The following is a 14403-nucleotide window of genomic DNA, read 5'->3' as shown; positions in this document are numbered from 1 at the left end:
GGCACATGACTGGTGATGAAACTCAGTTCATCACGTTTGAGCGTAAACGAGGAGGAAGCGTAAGTTTTGGAGACAACAAAAAGGGTAAGATAGTAGGGCCAGGAACCATCGGAGGTAATCCTACTATTGAGTCAGTCTCCCTAGTCAGCGGACTCAAATATAACTTACTCAGCGTAGCTCAGCTATGTGACAATGGAAGAAAAGTTATATTTGATGCTACTGGATGTAAAATATACGAGGGAAAAACAAATGAGTTAATTTTAACTGCCCCTCGGATTGATAATGTCTTTATGCTAGACTTAGAGAAAAAGTTTTCAAAAACTGTATGCTTAGTTTCAAAGGAAGAAAATTCCTGGCTATGGCACAGGAGACTTGGTCATGTAAGCATGGACCTCCTGGCCAAATTAGCAAGAAAGAAATTGGTTGAGGGACTGCCTGAACTTAGATTTGAAAAAGATCAATTATGCCACGCTTGCCAAGCTGGAAAACAAACCAAACAATCTTTTCATAGCAAAAACATTGTCTCAACTAAGCGTTCGTTAGAATTACTACACTTGGATCTCTTCGGTCCAGTCCAACCGCTGAGTCTGGGTGGAAGAAGATTTTCCTTGGTCATTGTAGATGACTTCTCTCGGTACACTTGGGTCATCTTGCTGAGTAGCAAGGATGAGACCTTTGAGACATTTTCAAATTTGGTTAGAAAACTTGAAAATGATAAAGACCTAAAACTGGCTCACATCCGAAGTGATAATGGTGGAGAATTCAAAAACCAATAGTTTGTTGAATTCTGTGAAGCCAGCGGCATTGACCATAACTTTTCTGCTCCTAGAACGCCTCAATAAAATGGGGTTGTTGAAAGGAAGAACAGAACACTGGTTGAAATAGCCAGGACAATGCTGAGTGAGCATAGGCTTCCAAAGTACTTTTGGGGAGAAGCTGTTAACACAGCGTGCTACATTCTTAATAGGGCTCTTGTTAGACCTATACTAAAGAAAACCCCCTATGAGCTTTGGAAAGGACGAAAGCCCAACATTGGATACTTTCGTGCCTTTGGCTGTAAATGCTTTATTTTAAACACTAAGGATAGCCTAGCTAAGTTTGACTCAAAAGTTGATGAAGCTATCTTTTTAGGCTACTCAACAAACAGCAAAGCATACAGAGTTTTCAATAAACGAACTCAAGTTTTAGAAGAGTTAGTACATGTTGAGTTCGACGAAACTAACCCTGCAGGAAGATATCTGCCGCTGTCCGAGGATGATCCACACTCAGCACCCGCTGATCAAGATACAGTCGCTGAGTCATTCCCTCAAGTGCTGACCAAAGGTAAAAGTGAACCAAATATTGTTTTCACTGACCAATCTTCACCTGCAGAGATTGTTGAAACACAGACAGCACAAGACATCAATCTACCCAAGGAGATAAGGATTCCAAGAGGGCACTCAGAGAGTGCAATCCTTGATGCCGCTGAGAATACCCTGATGACAAGAAACCAACTCAGAAGGTACCTCAGCAATGTAGCCTTCGTCTCAGTTCAGGAACCCAAGAACTTCGCTGATGCTGAGGAAGATGAATTCTGGATGAGCGCAATGCAAGAGGAACTTGACCAATTCAGAAGAAACGATGTATGGGAGCTAGTGCCACATCCAAGGAGTCAGAAGACCATTGGAACAAGATGGGTCTTCCGCAACAAGCTGAATAAGCAAGGAAATGTAGTCAGGAACAAAGCAAGGCTTATAGCTCAAGGCTACAGTCAGCAAGAAGGTATTGACTACGGTGAGACCTTTGCCCCAGTGGCAAGGCTAGAGGCTATTAGAATTTTATGTGCATATGCATCTTATATGAACTTTAAACTGTTTCAAATGGATGTTAAGAGTGCATTCCTTAATGGAGTTATAAACGAGGAAGTTTATGTTAATCAACCTCCAGGGTTTGAGGATCCTAAATTCCCAAACCACGTTTATAAACTCAAAAAGGCTCTGTACGGCCTCAAGCAAGCACCACGTGCTTGGTATGAGAGGCTGACCAGTTTCCTGCTGACTAGAAACTATGTCAGGGGCAAAGCTGATACAACCTTATTCATTAAGAGAAAGGGTAAAGATACCCTGCTGGCTCAAATATACGTTGATGATATTATTTTTGGTGCTACTAATGAGTCAATGTGCAAGGAATTTAGCAAGCAAATGCAGACTGAGTTTGAAATTTCGATGATGGGAGAACTCAACTTCTTCCTTGGACTTCAAATCAAACAAGGGAAAAATGGCATCTTCATCAGTCAAGCTAAATATGCCAAGGAGATATTGAAGAAATATGATCTTGAAAATTGCAAGCCAATATCCACTCCTATGGGCACTGATACTGTCCTCTGCGCTGACGAGAATGGTAAGTCGGTAGACAGCAAATTGTATCGAGGTATGATAGGCTCTCTACTTTACTTAACAGCAAGTAGACCGGACATTCAGTTCTCAGTATGCTACTGTGCTAGATATCAATCTAACCCTAAGGAATCTCATTACATAGCTGTAAAAAGAATTCTTAGATATTTGCAAAGCTCAGTGAACGCAGGTTTATCGTATCCCAACACTCATGGCTTTACACTCATTGGATACACTGACGCTGACTATGGTCGAGACAAGCTAGAACGGAAAAGCACCTCTGTAGGATGTCATTTCTTAGGAAGCTGTCTTGTATCCTGGTTCAGCAAGAAGTAGGCATCAGTAGCCTTGTCTACCACTGAAGCTGAGTACATTGCTGCTGGTCACTGTGTTGCTCAAGTCCTATGGATTAAGCAACAGCTGGAAGACTATGGTGTTCAAACAAAGACAATTGAGGTCAAATGCGACAACAAAAGTGCAATTGATCTATCAAAGAACCCAATTCAACACAGCAGGATGAAGCATGTCAGTATAAGACATCACTTCATTAGAGACCATGTACTCAAGGGTGAGATAAAGCTGACCTATGTCCCAACGGATGAGCAGCTTGCGGATATCTTCACAAAGCCACTGGCTCGTGAACGGTTCAGCATACTGAGAGAAGCCATTGGTATGTTTAATCCTCTTCAGTAAATTCCTGTTCTAAAATGTAAATTTATGCTGAGTGAATTACTATGCTGAATGATTTATGCAAATGCATGCTGAGTGATTGTTATGCTGAGTACTTAACGCAAAATACATATCAATACTGAGTAAATATGCACACCGAGTAGTAATCTCAAACTGAGAAATCATCCTTTCATATACTACTGACCACTCAGAATATAAAACGCTTAGTATTCTAAACGCTGAGTGTTAGATCCGCTGCATTAAATGCAAAAGCACGCGAATAGCCACCTAGGATAACGTATGCGCCGAATGTGTCATAAAAGCCAGGATCTTTGTCGGTTGACAATCCCAAGGCAAAACTGACACATGGATTCGATAAGATCCACTCTTCACCGCTATAAATAATGGGTAAATCCCCATTTTTTATTTTCTTTACACTTACCGAATTTTCTGGCAAAGCATTCTCTCTCTAAGACTCTCAAAGCCTCCCAATCTTTTTCTAAAACAATGACTAGAGTTTCCGTCAACATCTCCGGTGCCGGTCACCCTAAGACCAGCTCCGATGAACCCTCCAGGCAAACTACTGTGCCTGAAACCACCAAGGTCACTACGCCGAGCAAAGGCAAAGCTGGCCAAGCTACCTCAACTAAGGGTAAGCCGACCAAGGCCAGAACCTATACCAAAGTATTTGAAGACATTAGCGAATGGAAAGTAGACTTCTCACGATGGGTTTCTAAGGCCTTCGTGACATCCGAGCAACCCTTCTGCGAATGGATATTGAAAAATGGCTGGACCGAGCTGTTCTCCATTAGAGATCACACCTATCCTGACCTAGTAAGGGAGTTCTACCACAATCTCCGAGTTGCTGACGATAACCAGGACTATCTGGTAACTGTGGTAAAGGAAAAGACCATTTTCATAAACCCTACTTATCTCGCTAACTTGCTGAAGTTAAAGAATGGGGGAACAAAACTGAGGCGATCTGGAGATCATGAAGGTACTGGGTACGATACCACCTTCTGTAAGCCCGCTGGCCACTTTGGAGAAGTCTCAAGCACCTCAATGGGTCAGCACCAAAAGATGGCTCACTATCTACTGACCTTCTTCATTTATCCCAAGATCAACTGCACTACCTCAGCAACGAATTTTGAGCAATGCTTCATATGGCATATGCTAACATACAAGCCGATCAACATTCCAGTATTCTTGATTGCTGGCTTCCAAAGGAGTACTGGAACTCTCAGGCTGGGATCACTCATCACCAGAATCCTCTTAGATCATCAAATTGATCTATCTGAGGAAACTAAGGCTAGAGGATCTGAGATAACCGCGGCTTCACTGAGGGCTTTGAAGTTCAATCAGCCACTAAAGAAAGAAAAAACTACTGCTGAACAACAAGCTGAGGAAACAGCTCTAAAGCAAAGCCAAAGGACAAAGGCTCCAGCTGCCCGCAAGAGGAAAGCTGCTGGGACTCCTTCAAAGAAGGCTGAGCCTCAGGCTAAGAAGCCGAAGTCAGCTTCTTAACCAGGTCAGGAGAGGCCTAAGTCAGCTGAGAAAAGGAGCAGGCAAGATGAGCCTGAAATTGAGGAAAGAACAAATGCTGATGAGCAACCTCAAAAGAAGCAGAAGTCTTCTACACTGGCTCCTATTGATGCTATTCCTACTGACGTCGTTGTTCCTGGTGATTCTCACTACACATAGTGTCTAGGAACTGTAGCTGAGCATCAAGAAGATGATGTGCATCTGGACGATCAGTTCATTGCACAAGTTGAGGAAGAGTTAGATGGCGATAGTGAAGAAGATGAAGAACAAGAAGAAGCAAGCGGTCAGGATGACACTGAGGACACTGAGGAGACAGCTAGTGAGATTGGAGCTGAGCCAACCAATACTGAGTTGGCTGCTGGAAATGATCAAGAACAAGCTGACCAGCTTAATACTGATCACGAGGAAACTTCTCCCTCTCACTCAGGAGAATCTATACAAGCTGACACTCCTCCTCCAAGAAGAAGATTAATCAAGGCAAGTCAGAAGTCTTTCATTGACCCTCCTGTTCAGAAACCAACTGTCCCTGACTTTGTTATCCAGAAGCCGACCCAAGACCCTTCTAAACTCAAGCTGAAATTTTTCAGAAAACAACCATCTTCTACTCCATCGGCTTCCCTTGAAAAGCAAGCCTCTGTTTCTTCACCAAAGGAACACGCCAACTTGAATGCTTCTGCTAACTCTACAAGCCAAGTGGAGCCAATTCCCGTCAATGCTGTTACAACAAGCATTGTGCTGACTCAGGACATTCCTGCTCCAGTCAGCACAGATAGCATTCGGATTACTTCTTCTCCAATCAACACTTCTGCCGATCAATCAGCTTTACCTGAGACTCAAGTGCAGATTGGAAACACACTTCCAGTCACTGACCATGTTATACCCTTGACTCCTCTTCCAACCGGTCATACTGAGGAAGCTAGGCAAGTTCATGAAGGCTCTCTCAGCTACTTACATGCCACCGAGTCTGGTAAAAGAATCATTGACTCGGTGCAAACATTGATTAAAGACCTTCATCAAACCACTCCACCTGCTGCTGGGTCTTCTACTGTTGAGACAACTCAGCTCTCCCACGTAACTCAGCTTCTCAATGAAGTTAAGGGATTCAAGGATTTTCTGAGTGTCATAGTCTCCTTTCAAGCACAGCAACCTAAGCAGGATTCCATCACAAAGCTGGCTGAGCTCCAGCTGACAATTGTTCAACATCTCAATTCTCTTCAAGGTCAAGTGTAGACCCTGTCAGCTGCGAACACGCGATATGCCACCTCTGATGAAGTTAAAATGCTCTTTGCTCAGCTTCACACCGAGCAAATCAAGACCAGCGAGCAAATGGTCTCCTATTCTCAATGCTCAGTGGAGCAAATTGGTGAGGCTGTTCGACTGTTGAACTTGAACAAACAAGAGATGGACACTGATGCCATGAAGCAAAATGAAATACTGTCTATCACCAGACAAACTTTCAACCATGTACGTCACAGCAATATTCAGCGTCAATACTACGACACATCCTTACTGAAGACTTTTCATCAAGTCGTTGCTGGTCTGACCGATGCACTTACCTGGATAGGTAAATCTCAAGCTTTCATAGTAAGCATGATCAGCGCTGCTGAACTCAATATAACCGCCGAGGTATCAGATGATGGAGTTGCTATTTTTGACGGTGTCAATGAAAGCGCCGATAGACTTAAGGCGCTGTCCACGGAACTGACCAGAGCCGTCTTAACCGACGCCTTTAGGATTCCTCCTCCCGATGCTGACAAAACGGGGGAGAAAGAACAAGCTAGAACACAGCATGAGCATAGTCAGTCCAAGCAAAAGAAAAAGAAATAGAAATTAGACTAGCTCAGTTATGCTAAGTTTGTAGTCTCTATGTTTATGATCTTCTTTTGTTGTATACGCTGACTACTTCTAGTAATATCAATACTTGCATCTTTTTCTCCAAACCTGAGTTATGAGTTATTATATACGATGCTGAGTATTAAGTTATTATGTATCTTCAATTACATCAACTATGTTTAATGCTTATAAAACTTGTTGATTGTACCCAATGCTGATAACATGTTTGACATTGACTTGTATGTTTATATAACATTGTCTTATAAAACTCATTGAACAACAAATTACTCAGCGCCCTCTGAATGCTATAACTTCCGCTTAAACACTGAGTAAAATAGAATATGTTCCATGAGCTGACCTATATCTGTAAACTGACCTTAGACTTACTCGATTAAATCTTCAAATGTTTAGAGTAAAACTAAGTCAGTAGCTCAACCCTGATGGGGGAGTTTGCTAAGTTATATTAGGTCAACTATCATGGGGGAGCTCAATACTGAGTTCTTCGCTGAATAGTTTTGCCAACATCAAAATGGGGGAGTTTGTTGAAACACCTTTCCACATAATTTTGATTTGACAAAATTGTTTAAGTATAATTAAAAACATATTCTAAACACACTAAGTTTAAATGTTTTGATTTATTCTACTAATGTGTTTGTTCAATGTTGAGTTAAATTGTTTATAAGACACAAAGATTAAAAGGCCCAAAGCCCAATACGGAAGTCAAAGCCCAAGTCAAACAGTTTAAGGCAACTCGGCCCGCGTATGTCAAAACGCTGTCGTTATGTTCAAAACGCAACTCAGCGGAAGAAGGATCTAGAAGACCTTCGTGGAACAACTTCGGGACGAAGCTGCTGAGTTGATTCGACAAAGAGTACAAGACAGCAGCTGGCTAAGAACAACTTCCAGACAAAGTGTTTCCACTTTGGGTAAAGTTCAGAAGACACAGTATGCTGTCCAGTTGACCTTACCATAAATGGAGAGACATTCTGCCGAGCTGACCAAAAGCTGACCGAGGACAGAAGATACTCAAATCTGATTGGCCGAGAGCTCTGAGCAAGACAGGATGACAACGACAGGAAGCTGTTTCCCTCCAACGGTTATTTCGAAATTCGAAATGACCGACACCTCAGACGTCTCTATAAATAGAGCCATTCAGTTGCTTCATTCAACACATAACTTGATCAAGCCATTACGCTGACCAAATTTCTACGAAAAGTTCTGTAAGAAAAAGCAAAGCAATCTTACACTAAATTTCATATCTTTTGTGTAAAAGTCTAGAGTGATTATTTAATCATCTAAGGTGTCTTAGCAATCTTTGTTTAGGACAAACACTTATCATTTCTAGAGATTAGAAAGGAGAGGCTGAGTACTCGGTTATAGTACTCAGCGAGAGATTAGGATTGAGTAGAGGTATAGAGGAAGGTACTCTTGTTATACTCAGTTGCTAAGATTGTAAAAGGTTTGATGCTCTACCGTTAAAGAGCTCAGTAAAGAATTCGAAATCTCGGAACGTGTTTCGGGGACAGGACGTAGGCTTGGAGGCCGAACCTGGATAAATCTGCTGAGTAACATATTTCTAACCTTTAACTCCTTTATATATTTATTGCTTGCTTAAACAAAAAAACTGACCAAGTAAAGAGGTCAAGCTGAGTTGTGCGCATTGAATATCTGAGCTCAGGAATAGACTCTAAGTGCTATCTCCTGACTCAAGTAAAGAAACTGACCTAGTCACTAGTTGACTAAGCCAGTATCTTGCTATTCACTCAGCGCCGCTGTCCAAACCTTTTTCTCACGAAAAAGAAGTATGCCCTAGCTTAAAATTTTTAAATAGTTCCTAACCCCCCCCCCCTTGGAACTATACTTGTAACGTTATAAGGGACCAACAAGATATTGTGAAGTTCATCAAGGAGAACATCATTCATAGGTATGGGATCCCTCAGTCAATTACCACAGACCAAGGAACCATATTCACCGGAGATGACATGAAGGACTTCATGGAAGATTATGGAATCAAGTTGTTGCACTCTACTCCTCATTATCCACAAGCTAATGGTCAAGCTGAGGCCTCCAACAAAGTTCTTATCAACATCCTTGAAAAGATGATTGAAGATAACCCTAGGGAATGGCACGTCTTACTTTCAGAAACTTTATGGGCATACAGAACATCAAAAAGGAGTGCCACAGGCGTCAGTCCTTTCTCATTAACATATGGACATGATGTCGTGCTTCCTATGGAGGTAGTAGTGCCGTCCCTGAGAGTAGCCAGACAAAATGAACTCACTCCAGCAGAATACACAGAAGCTATGATGATGGAACTTGAAGGATCTGATGAAGCTAGAATGCAAGCACTTGATCGAATGATCGCCCAAAAAAAGAAAGTAACCAAAGCATACAATAAGAGAGTGAAGAAAAAGACCTTTGAAGAAGGAGACATGGTTTGGAAACTCATCTTACCAGTTGGGACTAAAGATAGAGCATATGGAAAATGGTCTCCAAATTGGGAAGGACCATTCAAAGTCTTCCAAGTTCTAAAAGGAAACTCTTATTGGTTAGCCAGTTTGCAAGGGGAGCCACATAAGAGGTTCATCAATGGAAATTACCTCAAGAAATTTTATCCCACTCTTTGGGAACTGAGGGAGCATCAGCCATAGGATATAGGCAATATGTATTTGATGTAACGCAAAGCAATTTCACTTTGAAAATTATAAAGCTGGCTTATAGCCGCTATTCTGTTTGCAATAAAATAATAGCAGGCCTCAAGGCCGCAATTTATTCATCAAGCAATGTCTATCAAATATGTTTAACAAAGAAATCTATCTAGAAGGGAATCAAATCAAACATCCTCTAAATCTATGGTCTTCAGATCTTCCCAACAAGCCCGAGAAGCAGATCGAAGTTTTTGACATTCGGCAACCCATGCTTTAGCTTGGTTATAGTTTGATCTCAAAGAGTTTGCCATGAGTCTCTTTTTCTCCCACCTATCTTTCTAGAGGTGGCGCAAGTTTTCACCTTGGACTATCAAGCTCATCAGTTCATCTTCAACTGTCTTCAACAGTTTCTTGACTTCTTCCATCTTTTTATACCTTTGGTCGACCAATTCAATGGAAGACTCAACTTCTTGGTCAGCAATAGAGTTACTTTCACACAACTTCTGGTAAAGGAGGTGATCGGAGGCACATGAATCTAACTTGTCACTTAAAAGGGCTAACTGAGGTTTCACAGCAGAGTAATCAGAATGCCATGAGTGAACTTGAGTCTTGAAGCTAGTCAGGCATTTCTTAAACTCAGCAGAAGAGGAGCAGTGAATAAGATTATCAATAGTTGAAAAGAGCATCGTCAAATGTTGAGTACAAATTGAGGATATATCAAGATCAAGTATCGATCGTATCATATTCTTAGAGGCAGAAGTATGGTCTTTATCAGGTGCATCACTATGAGTGTCATCCTCAAGAAAGGAGAAGTCGATGTTAGAAGAAGGATCCTCAAAGGGAAAAGCTTTCACTCCAGCAATTCTATCTAGAAGTGCCTGATCAAAAGTAAAGAAATCTATTAGAAAAAAAAATCCTAAAGTTGGAAGTTGGTTTCATTTACCTCAGATCTAGAAATAATGGGAGTGTCATTCTCTGATGGAAGTTCCCCTACATGGTCTATGATGGCTAGATCAGAAGAAGATGGAGGTTGAGGGATATTGACCACGGCTGAAGCAAGAATCTCACCTACTGATGGCGAAGTACAATCAACTTGTGCTACAGAGAGTACACCATCATGCTCTACTTGAGTGCCTTCATCACCTAGGTCAACGGTGTCAGCCGGAATATCAGGGGACTTGTCCATTCTTTGCCTTTTTAAAGGAGGAGAATCATCTTCCAAGAGTCTCTCATCTGAATCTAAATCTAAATCTTCAAAGCTAACTTGAGCAAGGAAAGCAAAATCTGCTTCAGGGAAGTCGTCGAGGTCAGGAGATTCAGATTCATCAGGAGCAACGTCGGCTTCAACGACATCGTTATCTTCGTCTCCATTGACTTTTTCCTCATCAACCACCTTCCCTGCATGAAGCATATGTGAACAGTCTGGTTCAATCAAAGATGAGAGGAAGTAGAAAGAAGTAGATCAAGAAATTTACCTGATGCTTCTACTTGTTGTGGAAGGTAAGGAAGGTGCAAAGACCACCACTTGTCAAACTCAGCAGTAACAATCGAAGAGATCTTGCCCACTTTTGTCAATTTGAAATGAAAACCATCATTGAGAAGCTAACGTACACGAGGTTCGGATACTTTGTAACGTTCGCCCAAAGGGAACAAAAGAGAAGCTGGAATGATCTGAGCAAGTCCAAATTGGCGAGCACACAATGGTTCTTTAGGGACCACGTGGGCAATGTGATGATAAGTGGCACCCAACAACATGGATCCTAAAGCCAACTTTTTTCCATTTGCAAGCTCATATGCAATCTCCTTGTATTCCGCAGTTACTTTCCCAGATGCAGTGCAAAAAATATATCGGCAAACAAGAGTCCACAAAAAGAGAACATGATCAACCCGCTTGTTCCTTGGAGGATGATTAGCCATATATTCGATCATCGCCACCAAATCCACAGATTTGTGAGTTTTGAAATATTCTGGAAGCTCATATCGAACTAAGGAAGGTATCTTAGGACCAACCACTGGCAGACCTGTCAGCGCAAGCACATCCCTTAAGGTAACAGTCATCGGTACAGTCGGAAATAGAAAAGCATTGCAGTTACGTGACCAGAAACCCAAAGCTGCATACAATAGATTCTTGTTTGCTGGAAGCTCTATCTGGGACATTTTAATCAACTCATTGATTCCAAGATTGCACCATTTTCTCTCATACGTTGGCTTCAATCGATTCAACCAGGTGGACCATGCTTTGTGGCTTTTTCACTAGCCAGACGGGGCCAACTTTTGCTTTTAACATGTTTGCCAGTGAGAAGATTGGGTTTCATCAAAAGTTCCCCCTCGTGAGCTAATGGAAAAGGCACTTGAGGAGGCTTGTCACGACCAGCCGGCAAAAGAGCATACAGTTCATCATCATTAAAACTTATCTTGATGTCGTCAGGTTGGTGTGCTTTTTCCAGTTCAGCAGCACTTTGTCTAGGAGGCTTTGGCTGTGACTTCTTGACAGTTGGAGTGGTTGATTTTTTGACAAAAGGGGTTTCTGCCAAATTTAAGGTAAAAATTAATATTTTTAATAAAATTTCGGCAGCATTTCCCCTTAAATTGTAAATTCCAAAAAAAAAAAATCATACCAACGCAAAATTGTTCTTTCAAGATTGTTTTCCATTCATCAAATATCAACCATCAAACACATTCCAAGTCCAATTTTTTTTAATCACAAGTTTGATGACAAGCTTACCTTTGGAAGACATCTTGGAGCCGATTTTGGTGTAAAGGGGTCGCACTTCAGTTGATTGATCTAGCCTTTACTCCTTGGCACCAGCAAACCCTTCGTCAGAACAGGGACTGGTTATGGAACTGTGATCAGAGGGCTCTAATCCCACGTACAAGCAAGCCGAATGATGGAATCTTTATCAACAAGAGTTGGTGATGCACGTACAACTTGGTAGCACTGTGATTAAAGGAACACGATCAATGATTGATCCGTTCTCTAATTTTGGATACTATCAAGCTTTCCCGTCATAATAGGGACTGTATATGTAAAATACACAGCAGCCCAGGACGACTCTAACAAAAATCAACAGTCTGCTGCTACCGAGGGGGAAGAATCTGTAAATTGGTAGAAAAGAATCGGTGTAAAAAAAAAAATCAGACAGTTGAGCAGAATGAAAAGAAAGCAGCAATCTAATAATGATTTATTTAGTTTACTGTGTGGTTGCAAAGTCAGCCAGTCTTTGATCAAAGAGAATCCAATTGCGAGCGATCACGTTCAGGAACCAATATTTTGTATCAAACAGGAAAGAGAAGAAGCAGATTCTGTGCCAAAAGATAACAGAACATAGACTTAATCATGAGTTATCGCAGGAGGAAAATCGCCGCAAAAAGTCAAGAAACCACAATCAAGACAGAAAAAGGCAAAGCTCATCACAATGGAGAACGAAATCGTTCGCGGCAGGTAAAAACAAAAACTCTGAAAGTATTGTTGTATATATATATTATAGAATTCTAACCTTATCGTATAACAATCTGTTTTCCAATAGAATTTGGTTTTGTATTGGACTTATTTTTAATCTCTGAATAGTAATCTCGTTTATCTAATTTTTATTATTATTTTATTTTGCTTTGTCTTATCTTGAGTTAAATTAGTTTTGTGTTAGTTTATTCAATTCCTAGGTAGTTACATATTTTATTTTAGTTTGTTATTTCAGAGTATTCTAATCCTAGGTAAACTCCATATCTGTTCTTTTTCTTTTTTTTTTGCTATTTTCGATTTCTTTTATAGTTAGTTTAATTTTTTCTCTTTTGATTTTTATTTGTATTTTTATTGTTACATTTCTTTTTTAACTTTTCGAAGTCTGAAAGATATTTATCGAGGGGTCCAAACATAAATTTTCGTCTCTCAAATTCATACTTGTGGGGGGCAATTGTTTGCACCATAATTTAATTTTTTGGCTTTTAATTATTTTTAATATATTAATTGACTACGTCTAGGTATATTTTTCTAAAGTGGATATCTGGGGAAACTTGAAGTAAACTTAGGGGAACTAATAGCCAATTAATAGTTTAACGTGTATTTTTGAGCCAATTGAAAAGCAGGAAAAATAGAAAGCGTGAAAATCAATTTCATCGTGGAACTCAAAGTGGAGCGGTTACTCAATGTGGTGGAGAACGTGGATTAGTGGAAGTTACCTCCAATGTCTATTAAAGGAAGAAATCACGATGGAAAAAGGGATCAATCAACTCAACAACAACTACCCAAAACTCTAGCAAATTATCTCTAGACTTCAGCATTTTTACAATTCTCGATTGTTTCCTTAGATTTAATTTTCAAGTGCAAAGTTCATTCCAGCTTCCAGTACATTTTTATTTTATTTGTTGTTCAACCATTTTCTGTAAGGTCGGTATCGTTTTGATAATCGAATCTTAGGAATTTTACGGTCTCTTTATTCCTTACAATCGTTTTGATAATTAGAAGTTAGCAAGCGCACTCAATTTCACTCAACAGTTTGATAATACTATAATTATCTGGCACGCCCGCAATTTCCCACGAAAGAGCCAAACAACATGATAAATAATATAGAGGTTAAAGATTGATTTCAAATCTGTAGGAGATCTTTTCCAGATGTGGAAATTAATGTCAAGATTTTGAGTAAATACTCCATCCATTCTTTTTTATAAGTCATTCTGTCAAGTTATTTTTTTTCCTAGATATACATCATTCCAGTTTTCCAAGAACTTTTTAGTTAGTTTTTTTTGTCCAAACATTAAATTTTTATCTTGGTCCATGTGTTTTTTAACACTCTAATACTTATTCCCCAACCATTACATGAGAGAGAATTTTTTTTAGTTAACTAATATAATTTGACTCTATATTAATTGTATTTTTTAATTTGTGTGAAATAACCTAAAATAATATCATGGAATGGAGGGAATAGCATTTATGAATGAGTACATTTATTGCAAAAAAAAGAAAAAAAAATCAAATCATTGATTTCAAATATGTAGGAGATCTTTTTTAGATGTAGAAATTAATGTTAAGATTTGGTAATGAATGAAAAGATGTTATAAAATCTTTTTGAAATTTTTAACAATAAGAGATGGTTGCAAGTTAAGCATTGATTTCAAATCTGTGGGAGAACTTTTCCGGATCTAGATTTTAATGTCAAGATTTGGAGAATTTGTTTGAGTTTGAGTCAATTAATGAAAAGATGTTACTCCCTCTATTCCCGGGTAAACTACATACATGGTGTACAACCTTTACATATTTTCACACTTTGGTGTACAACCTAAAATTTGTTACCCTAAAGTGTACAACCTTCAGGTGACCTCCGACTAAAGTGTACAGCCGGTTT

At 40.0% G+C, this 14403-nt stretch overlaps 1 protein-coding gene across 3 annotated transcripts; it reads right to left on the bottom strand.

The window, feature by feature from the left end:
- Nucleotides 1-9043: 9043 nt before the first annotated feature.
- LOC136220983 (uncharacterized) lies at nt 9044-12518 on the bottom strand. Of its 3 annotated transcripts, none has more exons than XR_010684781.1 (4): nt 12260-12518; nt 11790-12160; nt 10540-11591; nt 9044-10462 (listed from the first exon to the last, which is right to left on the bottom strand). XR_010684781.1 is itself a non-coding variant. In XM_066008858.1 (4 exons), the coding sequence occupies exons 3-4, from the start codon at nt 10473-10475 to the stop codon at nt 9929-9931; spliced, it is 357 nt and encodes a 118-aa protein (XP_065864930.1). In that variant the 5' UTR covers nt 10476-11591; nt 11790-12160; nt 12260-12518; the 3' UTR covers nt 9044-9928. The 3 variants fall into 3 exon arrangements, 2 of the variants coding, with proteins under 2 accessions (XP_065864930.1, XP_065864929.1); XM_066008858.1 differs by having other exon boundaries at nt 9044-9942; nt 10133-11591; XM_066008857.1 differs by having other exon boundaries at nt 9044-11591.
- Nucleotides 12519-14403: the final 1885 nt, after the last annotated feature.

This window comes from Euphorbia lathyris, chromosome 2, assembly GCF_963576675.1.
Source record: "Euphorbia lathyris chromosome 2, ddEupLath1.1, whole genome shotgun sequence".
Classification (NCBI taxonomy): Eukaryota; Viridiplantae; Streptophyta; class Magnoliopsida; order Malpighiales; family Euphorbiaceae; genus Euphorbia; species Euphorbia lathyris.
Note: the sequence above shows the minus strand (reverse complement) of the source record. Positions and strands in the feature narration are given on the sequence as shown.